General features: G+C 46.0%; 1 protein-coding gene across 3 annotated transcripts in view; it reads left to right on the top strand.

Moving 5' to 3' along the window:
* The window catches only part of PTCH1 (patched 1), a gene marked incomplete at both ends in the record, with an annotated part of 63,350 nt that extends 53,287 nt beyond the window's left edge, over window positions 1–10,063 (top strand). For all 3 annotated transcript variants that reach the window (XM_082656070.1, XM_082656072.1, XM_082656071.1), the window contains 5 exons: window positions 530–667; window positions 3,554–3,696; window positions 7,010–7,109; window positions 7,675–7,929; window positions 9,521–10,063. In XM_082656070.1, coding sequence (XP_082512196.1) covers window positions 530–667; window positions 3,554–3,696; window positions 7,010–7,109; window positions 7,675–7,929; window positions 9,521–10,063 — 1,179 coding nt within the window. The remainder of the gene's footprint in view (window positions 1–529; window positions 668–3,553; window positions 3,697–7,009; window positions 7,110–7,674; window positions 7,930–9,520) is intronic.
* Between the last annotated feature and the right edge of the window lie 3,315 nt (window positions 10,064–13,378).

Below are 13,378 nucleotides of genomic sequence, written 5' to 3'. Positions count from 1 at the left end.
AAATCTGCCACACAGATTTTCTTTCCATCCCCCTAGAAATTTTTACAAGGCAGATGAAAGAAAGGCAAATAAAAGCTTTTCCTTGGATTTGACTGTTTGCTTTGTCCACCCCAGTAACTCCACATTTCTTCAAAGTGAAGGGGCTGTAACCTGACCCACATCAGCTGACCACACGTCCCCTTTCTCCCAAGTCATCCTCAGTCCATGGACTCTCCAAGCAAAAGCAAAGCTACTTTTACGTAAAAGAACTTTTATTCACCCCGTCCGATCAGCTTTCTTAAGGATGGAGGGCAAGGCAACCAAAAACTCTAGTTGCAACTCAGTTATAAGTTGAAGGATGGTCTCTGATGGTTAAGATCAAAACAGAAGGGAACACCTTGTTTTAAACTGTATTAAATTTGTAGCCAGCAATGAGTGCGTGTTTCTATAATTCCTTATAGATTGCACTCGGGGAATAGTTTTGAAAAAATTTTTGCGACACCTAGAGTGTGTTTGTGCCCAGCCACTCATCCTGTGTGTCTTTTTCAAGGTGACAGTCTTGGCTTTGATGACGGTCGAGCTCTTTGGCATGATGGGCCTCATTGGAATCAAGCTGAGCGCCGTGCCTGTGGTCATCTTGATCGCTTCCGTCGGCATTGGAGTGGAGTTCACCGTTCATGTTGCTCTGGTATGGGAGACGTTTTGAGTGAAAGCTATTCACTAGAAAGGCAATCTGTTTCCTCTGGCTCTTTTTAGTTTCCAAGTTGGGAACCTTTTCATTTTCTCCAACATCAAGGAACACACCTGACACACATCACGGCAAAAAGGCTTCAGAGCACAGACATTCCCTGGGAGTGGCTGAAGTTCAGCCGGACTCCTTTCCCTCTGGGGGAAATCTAAGAAAAAGGGTGTCAAAGGTGAAAGCCAGGCCACGTCAGCAGTAGGCAGTGTCTTTGGTGTGTCCGAGTGGGCCAGGAAGGATTCTGCTCATTTGGTGTCGTCAGTTGTGTCACCACGGGTCCTGAACTCGTCTGCTGTTCCTAAGACAGATGGTGTATACGTGTGCATGAATACACACGATTTTTAAAATCACAGTCATAAAGCAGGGATAAAATGAGACCACACTCACAGATTTGGTGGGGATGGCATAGTGGAGGGTGAGGTGAGTTGGCAGCTGAGGAAATACCTTGGGGCTGATGAACTAGCTCTCCCACCTGAGCCCACCCAGCTCCTTCGACCTCCCAGCTTCCAAATTCATGACAGCAGAAAGTAGGAGAACTAGCATTGCTCTCAATAGGAATCCCCCCCCCCACCAACGCCCACCCGGCTCTTTCTATGCACAGTCCTGTGAATCTTTGTGGGAGAAAAGTAAACTTCAAGAGGAGTCTAACCCAAGAGACAAACCCATCGTATACATTTATCAGAGAATCATTCAAAAGCCCTATAGTGATGTGTAAATTATGTTCCGTACACACTTGTGTTTGTAGTCTGCGTCCCTGGGTTTATGTAGGCATTCAGTAAATACTTACTGACTGAATAAATACTGATGTTTGGAATGCTTAGCTAGGAAACCAAGCATTTGACTTGGATCAAGTTACTTTGAGTAAAAGCCTTTGCTCTTGCAAAAAGCCTTGCTTTTGCATCTCTAGCATTGATTTTCTTTGGGCTTAACACATGGCACATGCATAGCTACACACATGGGTGTCTAGACAGATGCTTCTGCCTTCTACCTTCTGTTGTCTTCTTTCAGGGCCATATTTATGCTGCGTAGAGATGATAAATGTTTATATTTCAGAAGGAATGTTTTGTTGCAGTTAACCTGTTTTTTCCCCCAATGTATAACAAAAAGCTGATAATATATAGAAACAGTTTTCTACATTTTGAGCCTACCCTAATTACTTTCCTCAATTGAGCTGGGAAGAAGGAGAGGGGATTTTTAGAAAGAAGAGCCTAGAGCTTAGAGAACACATAATTACGAAATCATTTCTTTTAAAAAGGAGAAAAATTACCCGCGAGTTAAAAATCCACAAATCATTTTATTCTGATGTGAATGAAAACCGCTCTTCTTGGTAGCTAGCATTACAAACAAGGGTGGTCCTAGAACAGATTTTTGCGGTGGAAATGCTAACAACAGTCTTTAAACTGTAGCGGCCCCTTGGATCTCTGAGGTAGTATGAACATAAATATCCATACCGGTGCTGGATAAACAGTGAAGGAATGCCTCTATTCCTCATGCAAGATTTACTCCTGAGAATTGAAGGAGTCTCAAGAGGCAGCTTGGCTTTGTGCTGCTAGCCCAGGTCTTCATCAAGAGGCTACCCACACACAGGACATGGTGTTCTTACCGTGTCCTGTATGTGAAAGTCATCAAGGAATCGATGGGCGCCTGGCAGTTTACTGTTTCCGTAGCATAAGTGCTATGCAAGAAGATCAACCCAACTTTGACCCTTGTGGCCTCACGGCCCAGATACAGCACAGAGCGACATGGTTCCAAACCATCTTGGTGCTTTCCTCCCAGGAGAAAAAGACAACTGCTTTGACCCTAAAATCTCCCAGCTCTGAAAGAGCGTCCATACATAGACCCCACTTCAGAGAAAAATAGGAAAATTCACAATGCACCTTTGCAGACTTTTGTGTCGTTTTATTTCTTCATCCATTAAGTAGAATAACGTCCTGTCCTTCCCTAGTGCACCTGCAAGGGCCCCAAGCCCTCTTCTCAGCACATCCTAGAGCAGCCTTAACTTTCAGAGAGCAAGCTTCTGCCAGGCTCAGCCCTCCCCCCACTGGGGGAGCAGACAGGGTGTAACAGTAACTAACCCACATTGAAATGGTCCTGGGTCACACTCTCAAGCCAATAGTCTGATATACCAAGATCTCCATAAAGTTCCCATTTGGTATCAACAGTACCCTTGACCTAGAAGAGCTTTAGAGAATGCATAAGAGGTGAGATATAGCCACACATATTTAGAACAGGCTTGATTGAATTTACAGCCCTGTCTTTTTCTTGTGATACCTTCATGGTACTTACATGTACTACAAACACATTAGTTGGAACACGGTGACAGAATTTCTAACCTCAGCATAATAGTGAGGAAATATGCATTTAGCACCCAGGTGCTAAGCCCATTTGGAAGTAAGATCTTGACCTTTCAAAAAATCGGGCAAAATGCTGTCGCTTTCACAACTGGAGGTCTCCCATGTGAATGATGCTAGATCATTTAAGTGTGGGGAGTAAACTCAAGCGTGAGTAACAGTGAAAAGAAGGGAACATTTTGCTCATTTGTATAGTTTTGGCATGGTTTTTAAATTTAAAGTAAATATGCTTTTCTTCTTTTCTTCTTGATGTTCAAGATTTACATCAATACCAAATACAACCCATTATCATGAACAGGTCAATTTAGTGTAAGCCTAGATTTAGCTAGTTGAGCAGCCCCAGTTAAACATGCCAGTAGATAGAGGGTAAGATCTGAGAGGTTCAGTGGAGGCAGATGAAAGTGGCTAATAGCATTGAAGACGAAGCTGGCCATTGACCAAGTCCAGGAATCTGATCATCTGAACTCTCCTCGTTGCGCAGGCCTTTCTAACAGCCATTGGCGATAAGAACCGCAGGGCCATGCTCGCCCTGGAGCACATGTTTGCACCCGTTCTGGATGGTGCCGTTTCCACTCTGTTAGGAGTGCTGATGCTTGCAGGATCCGAGTTTGATTTCATTGTCAGGTAAGCATTCGTTTCTAATGGGACCTCTGTTGCTTATTTCCTTCTGCCTCTGGAAGATTGCAGCATGTCTTCATTGTGACTCTACTCCCCACTCCTAACCCCGTAGCTTCATTGAGGAATAATTGACAAATAAAAATTGTATATATAAGGGGGTACAACATGGTGGTTTGATATATGCATACATTGTGAAGTGATTGCCACAATCTGTGACTCCACTCTCTTTTGAGTTTATTAACTCAGAGGTATCCTGAGAGGCATAAAAGCAAGCTCCCTTCTAGAGCTGTCTTGGGGAATATCTTAGGGAGAAAAGATGGAGGGTTTGGGGCTAGCAATAAAGGCAACTCTACAACTTGAAACCGATATCCCAGTTATTGCTATTGAGGTTAGAAATACCAACAGAAAGAAATGAGCTGGTTCCCATGAATTGACTGAATTTGACCTTTACTTCTCCTTCAAAACTGTAGAAAGGAAAACGTACAGATACCTACAGTTTTCACATAGATTTTATTCTTTTAAGAAGTGAAGATGACATGCCTTGATTTCACATTTGAGTTGCCACTAAGATTTAAGAAGCATTTAACGTGTGACTTAACACCAATAAATTTTTGAGATCCAAGCCTAGTTGGATACATCTTTCAATTTGGATTTCATGGCAAGCAGTTTCTGGTGAATTTAATTAAGGATTTGACTTTGTGAAGTATAAAAGGAGAGCAAGTTTTCCTTTTAAAAAGAATTTGAGAACTGCAGGGAAAGACTATTTTCTTCTCTGAACAGCCTCCGCAGCTTTTTGACAAAGCTGCCCTTGGATGTAACCCTGTTGCTCCGTGGAGGGGCGAGGCCAGAATCATCGATAAGTAAAAGATAGTCCAGAATTAGGACCATGGTAAAGCAGAATGAAATGTGAGAAATGACTTGATCGTTAGGGACGTTTCGATAATCTAGAGAGAGAATCTAAACAGGCTTTTCTGATGTGTGTGTTGCGATAGGCCTTTCAATTCCAAGTGAAAAGAAGAGGATTTTAAGTTGTAGCCAACGTTTCTTTATTACGAGAAAAGATCAGTCCACGGGTCTGTGACGTTACCCCATTGGGCGGGTCGGCATCATGGAGATTTAGCCTTGCTAGAATGAGTGCCAGGGTTGGCTCACTGTCGCTTGGGTGGAGAATGAGTGGAGAGGTGTAGACCAGTACTTCTCAAGCTGTAACGTGCTCGTGAGTCATCTGGGGCTCTCTGTAAGTGCAGATCAGACTTCGTTGGGGGTGGGGAGCAGAGTCTGCGTTTCCAGCCAGCTCCCAGATGATGGCCACGTTGCTGATCCTCTCAGCACAGATGACCGATCACTTAACAAGCCCAATTAGTACACCCTGTTTGCCAATATCAGGTAGACATATGCCTAAGCTAGATGAAGGTTTTGGTCTGGGTTTTGTTTTCAGCTCTTAATTTGATTTTGACTTTTCCGTTATTCGGGCATGAGTAGTTGTTTCTCTGTGATGTAAAAACCCTATGTCAAGTAGAGTTTCTTTGTGTAATGTCTCATTCAACACAATGTAGTGAGCACCTCATAAGTGCCATTTCACACAACTGCAAGTAATGTAGACCCCGTCCCCCTGTACATGGGGGGAGAGACAAGGTCACGGGCAATTCAAAACCATGGGAAACAGAGTGTGATGGGATCTCAGAGGATCTAACTCAGCCTTGTGGGGGATGCCAAGGGAGCCACAGAGAAGAAACGTAGCCTGAATTAGAACAACCATCTGGGACCTGGGTGGAGAGCAGGATCCCAGCTCTCTCATCTAACCCATGGCGTCTTGTTCTCTCCCAGAGATATCAGGGTTCTTGTTTCAAGCACTTAAAAGGGCTTCCCATTTTCTAGAACTGGATGGATTAACCTGATAAAGCCCTCACTGAGGTCGACTAAATGAGCAGACATTGTATACACTAAGCTGTCAGAAATCTAATTGGTCTGTTTATTCTACAGTTAGATGGATGGGATGCAAATGTCTTAATGCCTGCTGCTGATATATGCCTCCGCCTAAAGTTGCAGCAGTTTACATTAGTGCAAGACATCGGCTGCTTGGTCTTTACTAATGCAGCTCAGAAGTTTCTAATGTTTACAATAGCTGCGAGGTATTTGTATTTTTATAGGGATTCTCTCTCCTTTCATCTAATGTTGAAACATATATAGGCACAGCGAAGGTTGGTGCCTGTTCCGTTTTATGATCAAGAGGACCATTAACAGATAGATATCTTGCCCTCCCTCTTCCCAGAACATCCTGAGCTCTCCCCCACCCCAGCCCACTTCCAGCAGAATTGCCCTAGAAACCGTTAGTTACAGAAACGCATGCTTGCGTGGAGCCCGCTGCCTCCAGCTGTGTGCAACATCCTCCAGCGACTCTCCCTGGTTGACAGGTTCACCTTGGTATTCGTGAAGGATCCCAGACCTTAGCCCTCAACGGTGGGAAAGCAGGGCCACTTGTGCACTCTCCTCTTCTTCATGGTGCTGCGGCCTTTATGTTTGAATTGGCTGACGCAAAACAAGAGTATTCAGAGATGCTAAATTGTTCAACAAAAGATTGGCCGGCAGAGCAGCCCGTCATTGTGGACCGCCCTCCCCCGAAAATGCCCCAGCAACCACAGAATGGGCAGTGTTTTCTTTGCCGAAAGCTGGTTCCAGTGTTCTAAAAAGATTGCAGTTGGAACTGTTTGGTAAAACTGGAACTCACAGAATTCTGGGCAGAAAGTTGCGGTTAATGAAAGCCCGGGGAAAGCCTTACCTGCTACGCTGGAGACTTAATTAGAGATTCTGCTCTAAGATGCAGAAGCATTTCACAGTGGATTAGCTGCCTGCAGAAGTGGGCTGCTTTTCCTCCTGGGCTAAATTGTTTAAATTCTACACCCTTCACTTCATTTGTTTGCTTCTGCTGGGTTTTCATGAACGGGGCCCCTCTGCATTGTATTTGTGCTTTCAGTCTGCTCGGCCATTCAGTTCACATTCCATATTTTTGTGTTTGTGTAACACATTCATAAATAACATTACATGCCATGAGATTTCAGCAAATTAACAAACCTAATTTTTTTTCTTCCCTTCATGAACTAACACTTTGGGTTGTAGAATGTAGTCCTCAAAGTCATAAGGTTAAAAGAAAAGAGAAAAAAAAAACCTGATCTTGTGCTGAATTTGAAACGCAGTGTTGTAACAGCCTTTTCACTGGTGTGGGTTTTGTTAATTTTTGGCTCTGACGTTTGGGCACGTGAAGGGTAGCTTAATTTACTTTTGCCATGGTAAATGTTCCTGTTTCCCTTTTATCTTCAAGGTATTTCTTTGCTGTCCTGGCAATCCTAACAATCCTGGGTGTTCTCAATGGACTGGTTTTGCTGCCAGTCCTTTTGTCCTTCTTCGGACCGTATCCTGAGGTCAGTAATTGTTGCCAGTGTAATGTGCAACCCTCAGACCACCTGAATATTGTTTTTCCTGGTGTCACTCTTAATTTAGATATTTAAGTATATCCACATTTGCTGGTTGTTTACTTTTTCAGTAAACAGCTCAAATAACTATGGCTTTTTTTCTCTTCAGTTTAGTAGTCTTAGGGGATGTAGGGGGAATGGTTTGGTTTGGTTTAGGTTGTTTATTTTTGAAACCTAGTGATTGGCAAGCTGAGTCTTGTAGGTCTCTATCAATGAAGCACTTTCCACTCAAGAAGAATATCTGGGCTTGAACAGGAGTAAAAGGGGCACAGCCTGCCTTTCCAGAGTGTGAAAGCAGAGGGCAGGTCTTTTGCTCCAGCTGTCAGGCCCAAGGGTCTTCAGAGTGGCAGGGATTGGGCCAAGTGAATACAGGGTAGCGTGAGAGGCCGGGCGGGGGGCGGGGGGGATGCGGGGGAGGGGCAGCGACCCCTGAACAATATTGTGCTTTGAACCTTAAGTGTGGCCACCAGGTAAATGGTTGATAACACCTGTAATACTGAATCCCCTTAAATAGGTGTCTCCAGCCAATGGGCTGAACCGGCTGCCCACCCCTTCCCCTGAGCCGCCCCCCAGTGTGGTCCGGTTCGCTCTGCCCCCTGGTCACACGAACAACGGGTCTGATTCCTCTGACTCGGAGTACAGTTCTCAGACGACGGTGTCGGGCATCAGTGAGGAGCTTCGGCACTACGAGGCCCAGCAGGGCGCCGGGGGCCCTTCCCACCAAGTGATCGTGGAAGCCACAGAGAACCCTGTCTTCGCCCGCTCCACCGTAAGTCATAAGTCACCCCAGGAGGCAGCCCCTGCCTGCTCTGAACAGCAAATCACAGACAGCATGCCAAAAAATGTATAGGTTAGGTGGACTCATATGAAATGGCCAATATTTGACTCTTCTTAAACTATAAAAATGTCAGTTTCATGTGGCTGTATCTCATACAGATTGAAAAGGGCAGGGACCAATATTGGTGACTCCACAGAGCACCTATCAGCATATATCATGTTTGAGCTTAAGGACCGGAGGTAAAGCATGCCTTGCTCCCCCTGCCCCCCTTTTTTAAAAGCTACGTATCATTGTAGGAGGATACCTGTTTTAAAATGTAATGGTATTTTTATTGCCAGCAGAAGTGATTTCTTTTCCCTTCCACTTCTGTTCCTTTTAATTACCCTTGGTGTAAAATTATTTCAATCGTTATTGTCTAAGACTTCACCAGAAGCTTTTGTGGCTCCAAGCTCGTATCCTAGGTGGCGGGAAGGAGCAGAGAAGCTGAGAACCAGCCTTCAGTAATTCAGGAAAACCGTGAGCAGCCCGGAGCCTCTTCTCAGAGGCCCTGAGAGCCCCAACCGCATTCTCCCCTCTCTGTGCTCCCCAGGATGTCCTCGGCCCCCCAGGCCTGGAGCACAGCACACAAAACCCAAGGAATGTTCTAAGGCTCCTGTTGCTCTGACAGGGGGCCTCCTGCTGTCCCTCCAGGAAATGGGTATTCCAGTCCCAGGCTGGAGCTGCCCTTCCATGAAAGAGAGAGAGGCCAACCAAATAACCTAAATTTTCTTCCTCTTACCCCCCGTGACGATGCCTGCTGAGCTGCAGTGTGAATCTGGTTTTGTTCAGCAGGAGCCTAAAAATAGGTACAAGCTGAACGACTTTGAAGTTGGTCACGGTCCTTTTGATTGATGTGGCCACTGTGTTGCTCCATGCTTTGTACAGAGACCCAGAAACCAGATTCCTAACAACAGGATAGAGCAGCACTGCCCGGTAGAACTTTCTGTGACAGTGCGAATGCTCTCCAGTGCAGTAGCCACTGCAACATGTGGCTGTGGAGCATTTGAAATGCGACTAGTGCGACCTAAGGGGCTGAATTTTGAATTTTAGTTAATTTAAACGTACATAGCCACGTGTCCCTCATGGCTACCGTATTCAACAGTGTAGGTAACGTCCGGGTAACGTCCTGCATTTGGGCGAGCCAAGGCCAGACACTTAGTCATTTTAGAAGAAAGAGGGAGCTCGAGATCTGATCCTACCCAGCAGGGTGGGGTGGCGGACTGTGGGAGAGAGGCAGCTCCGGTACTTAGACCACAGCCCTGCATTTATGGGCAGCCAGCCGTATGTGTCCGGCCAGCTGTGCTGGAGAAAGCCTAGGCATAGGGTCCAAACAGGGCGTACCTCTGCCACGTCGTTGTGGGTAGAAGGCCTCTGGTCGCTCCCTGGGGCGCTCCTGGCCATCTGTGGGGTTGACTAAGCTCTAGTTCAGAAAGAGCTGTGTGTGGGTAGTCAGAGCCGTGAAGGGAGGGCTGGGGCAGCAGGGGCCGATGCCCATCCTGGGGTTAGCACGCGGCCTGTTTCAACCTGCCCTTGCCCTCTGCAGGTGGTCCATCCTGAAACGAGGCAGCACCCACCCTCCAACCCTCGACAGCAGCCCCATCTGGACTCAGGGTCCCTGCCACCCGGACGGCCAGGCCAGCAGCCCAGAAGAGAGGCCCCCAGAGAATGCTTGAGGCCGCCCCCTTACAGACCGCGCAGAGACGCTTTCGAAATTTCTACTGAAGGGCATTCTGGCCCTAGCAATAGGGACCGCACGGGCCCCCGGGGAACCCGTTCTCACAACCCTCGGCACCCAGCGTTCACTGCCACGGGCAGCTCCGTGCCCAGCTACTGCCAGCCCATCACCACCGTGACGGCCTCAGCGTCCGTGACTGTTGCAGTGCACCCCCCGCCCGGGCCCAGTCGGAACCCCCGAGGGGGGCTTCGCCCGGGCTACGAGGACTACCCCGAGACTGACCACGGGCTGTTTGAGGACCCCCATGTGCCTTTTAACGTCCGTTGCGAGAGGAGGGATCCCAAGGTGGAGGTCATTGAGCTACAGGACGTGGAATGTGAGGAGAGGCGCCGGGGCAGCAGCTCCAACTGAGGTGGGCGGGGCCGGTGGGCAGGTGGGTGGGCCTCTGAGGCGCTGCTCTTCAGTGACCCCTCAGGGACTTAGAGGGACGCAGATGGCTGCATCCTCCTGGAGCCCTGGGCACTCATGTGTCCCCTACTGAACCGCAGTGACCTCTTACCCACAGGCAGGGTTGCCTGTCTAAGCTTCGTCATCCTTGGAGAACCAGTTGAGTTCCAGATTGGATCTGTCCCTCACAGTTAGCCTGTGGAGGTTTAATGCATCTCAACAGAGACACTGACAGCTGCCCCTTTCACCTATTTTTCAGTCTTTTAAAGCCATAGCAGGTATGTCTGATGAACGCACAGCTCAGTGAACGGTCACAAAGTGAGCACATCCCTGTCACCAGTCCCCAGGTCAAGGGAGAGATCATGACCCACCCCTGGAAGCCCCTCATGCCCTCACCCATCCCCCACCGTCCTGATCTCTATACCCCAGACCCGTGTTGCCTGTGTTTGTGCTTTATCAATAGGGACTCGTAGACCTGTTACTTTGACTTCCTTTTTTTTTTTTTTCTTTTAAAGGGTGAGTAAAATCTGGAGCAAAGAGGCCAAAGATTGGAAGCCCCTCCCTACCCCTACCCTGCCCCACCAGAACTGCTTGAAGAGAGCTGCGGAGTTAGAAAGGCGTGCTGTGCCAGGCAGCAGTTCATTGTTACTGTAACTGATTGTATTATTTTGTGAGATATTTCTATAAATATTTAAGAGGTGTACACATATGTAATATACGAAGGAACGGATGTAAAGTAGTGTGATCTGGGTTTTCTGCACTCCCGCCTCCAGAGCAGGCGGTGGGGAGACCGCAGCGGAGCCCCTCCCTATTTGTACATTGGTCTCTGTGCCACAACCAAGCTTAACTTAGTCTTAAATTTCAGCATATGTTGCTGCTGCTTAAATATTGTATAATTTACCTGTATAATTCTATGCAAATATTGCTTATGTAATAGGATTATTTTGTAAAGGTTTCTGTTTAAAATATTTTAAATTTGCATATCACAACCCTGTGGTAGTATGAAATGTTACTGTTAACTTTCAAACACGCTATGCGTGATAATTTTGTTGTTGTTTAATGAGCAAATATGAAGAAAGCACGTTAACCCCGGTGGCTTCTCTAGGTGTAGTTGGATGAGATTCTCTTGTTTGGCTGTGTGTGTGAACATGTGTGTGATTTCCCAATGTACTGTACTGTGATTTTTTTTTCTTTTTTTTCTTTTTACTGTCTGTGAACCCGTGGTGGGCTCTACCTTAGGCCAGAAGAGTCAGGATATCTCTAGTGCTAGCGCTGGTGGAGGGCTAGCCCTAAACATCTCCTTTATCCTTTTGCCAGACTCACTTCAAGTTCAGGGCATCTCTTAAGATTATTGGCTGCCATCCAGACACCCCAACTCGTGCCTCAGAGGAGATAAGTTCCTTCGCATGGACCATTGTGGTGGATGTTGGAACCTCAGGGTACAGAGCTCACATCTCTTCATCTTCATTGGTATTAAAGACCTAGAGAACATGCCCAGTGGGAGCCTCAGCAGGGCCGTGAGCGTATCCTCTAAAGTACGCAGCCTTCATTGTACCTCTCTTGTAACCAACGCACAACACACACACACACACACACACACACACTTAACACACACCACCACCACTATCACCACCCAAATTTAAGAGTGGATTGGAAATCTTCTGGAGACAATGACCTCTTCATTCTGGGTCCACGACAGACCCAGAGGTGATGTTTTGAGTCCCTACAATTTAAACTCCCTCTCTTGCTAAATGGCACGGTTGGGGCTTTCTGGATCTGTCTGCCTCCTCTTTAAAATAGTGAGCATCCAATATGGTGATACGGAATCAGAAATTCTATAGGATATGAGCTTCAGAAGGCTGATCCTCCAAGTGTTAATATTAACATGATGGGTGCACGCTTCCTAAGTATCTCATCCCCCTCTTCTCACCATCATTAGTATTCTTTCAATGTGACATTTATTGAAGAGCAGGAAGATGCTAATTGCATAACCCCCACTGAAGAATGTATATAGAGACATATCTCTCAACCAGGTGTTATTTTTAAAGATCTGCTTCCATATCAATTCTGTTTTCTTGCTCTGAGGTTTGGTCTTCCTAGGCTCTTAGCCAGAGACCAACAAATGTTGGGGAAGCACTCGGTACCCAGACTAAGCTACTGTAGGAGTGCACAAAGGGCAGCTCCCATTATGCCTCCTGTTTTACATGGAAAATCTTATTCGAAAGGCAACGGCCCACAGTAGTACCAGCAGTGTAGTGACCTCAGACTGTAAAACTCGCCACAAGACTGTGGCTACCAGATGTGTGTGTTCATATGCCAGGGTCCCAAATGGCCCCACTGCTACTGTTTGGTGCCTCTGTCAGCCACACTGTCTGTCTACGTAACACTCAGCTCTGCTCAGAAAACTCAATATCCCGCATTCAGGAGAGAGATGATGCAAAATTCAGAGGTCTGCTTCCCTCTGGCTCGAGGAGTGCCCTCACTCCTTTCCTGAGCCCAGCTTGCATGGTGCCTGACTGCTTGGCTGGCCCCTGCTTTCTGCACAGCGTAGAGCTCTCTCCAGTAGTCACATTGGCAAAGGGAGAACTCGGGGGCTGGCAGGCAACCAGAATTTCTCTCTCTCTTTTTTAAAATAGTTTTATTTTGTCTGTCTTGTTTGTTCATTTGGATGTTTTAATTTTTTTAAAAAAAAAATCTTTGCTGATATTTATAATTTTGTATCATAAGAATGTTTTCCTACAGTATTTGTCATGCCAGTTTATAACAGAAAAATGCAGGGATTTTATTTCTATTGGAAACACTATTACAGCTATGTTTTACCTTTGAACAGAATTTTTATTTGTATAGAGTGCTTACTAATGTTAAATAGTTCAGAGTATATAACATTTTCATTAAGGACTCATGGTAGGTTTTAGTGTAAGGAGTTTAAAGGAAATATTCAAACTGGGTCTCATTGTCTGCCCATTTGGGCAGAAATGGGTTTGTGTCATTTCAGTTACAAAGATAAAAGTATGCCATGTAATTTATTTATATGAAAATTTATTTTTGTAGTGTACATAGTAGTCATCAAGTCTTTTGACAGAAGTATATTTTTAAAGAATTTATATGTGATGAATCCATAATGTCTGGAACTTTGCTGAGACATGAGTGGGGCACACTTTTCATTGTAAAGTACAGCAAGGAGAAGAAAATGTTTAACAGTGTTAAGAGAGTGAGATTGAGTGAATCTTCATGCAGTTGTGGAATGTGTATTAGTTACCATTTGTGACCTAGTGTGGT

Source organism: Grampus griseus (assembly GCF_964374135.1).
Source record: "Grampus griseus genome assembly, chromosome: 6".
Taxonomy (NCBI): domain Eukaryota; kingdom Metazoa; phylum Chordata; class Mammalia; order Artiodactyla; family Delphinidae; genus Grampus; species Grampus griseus.
This window is presented reverse-complemented; position numbering and strand designations above follow the sequence as displayed.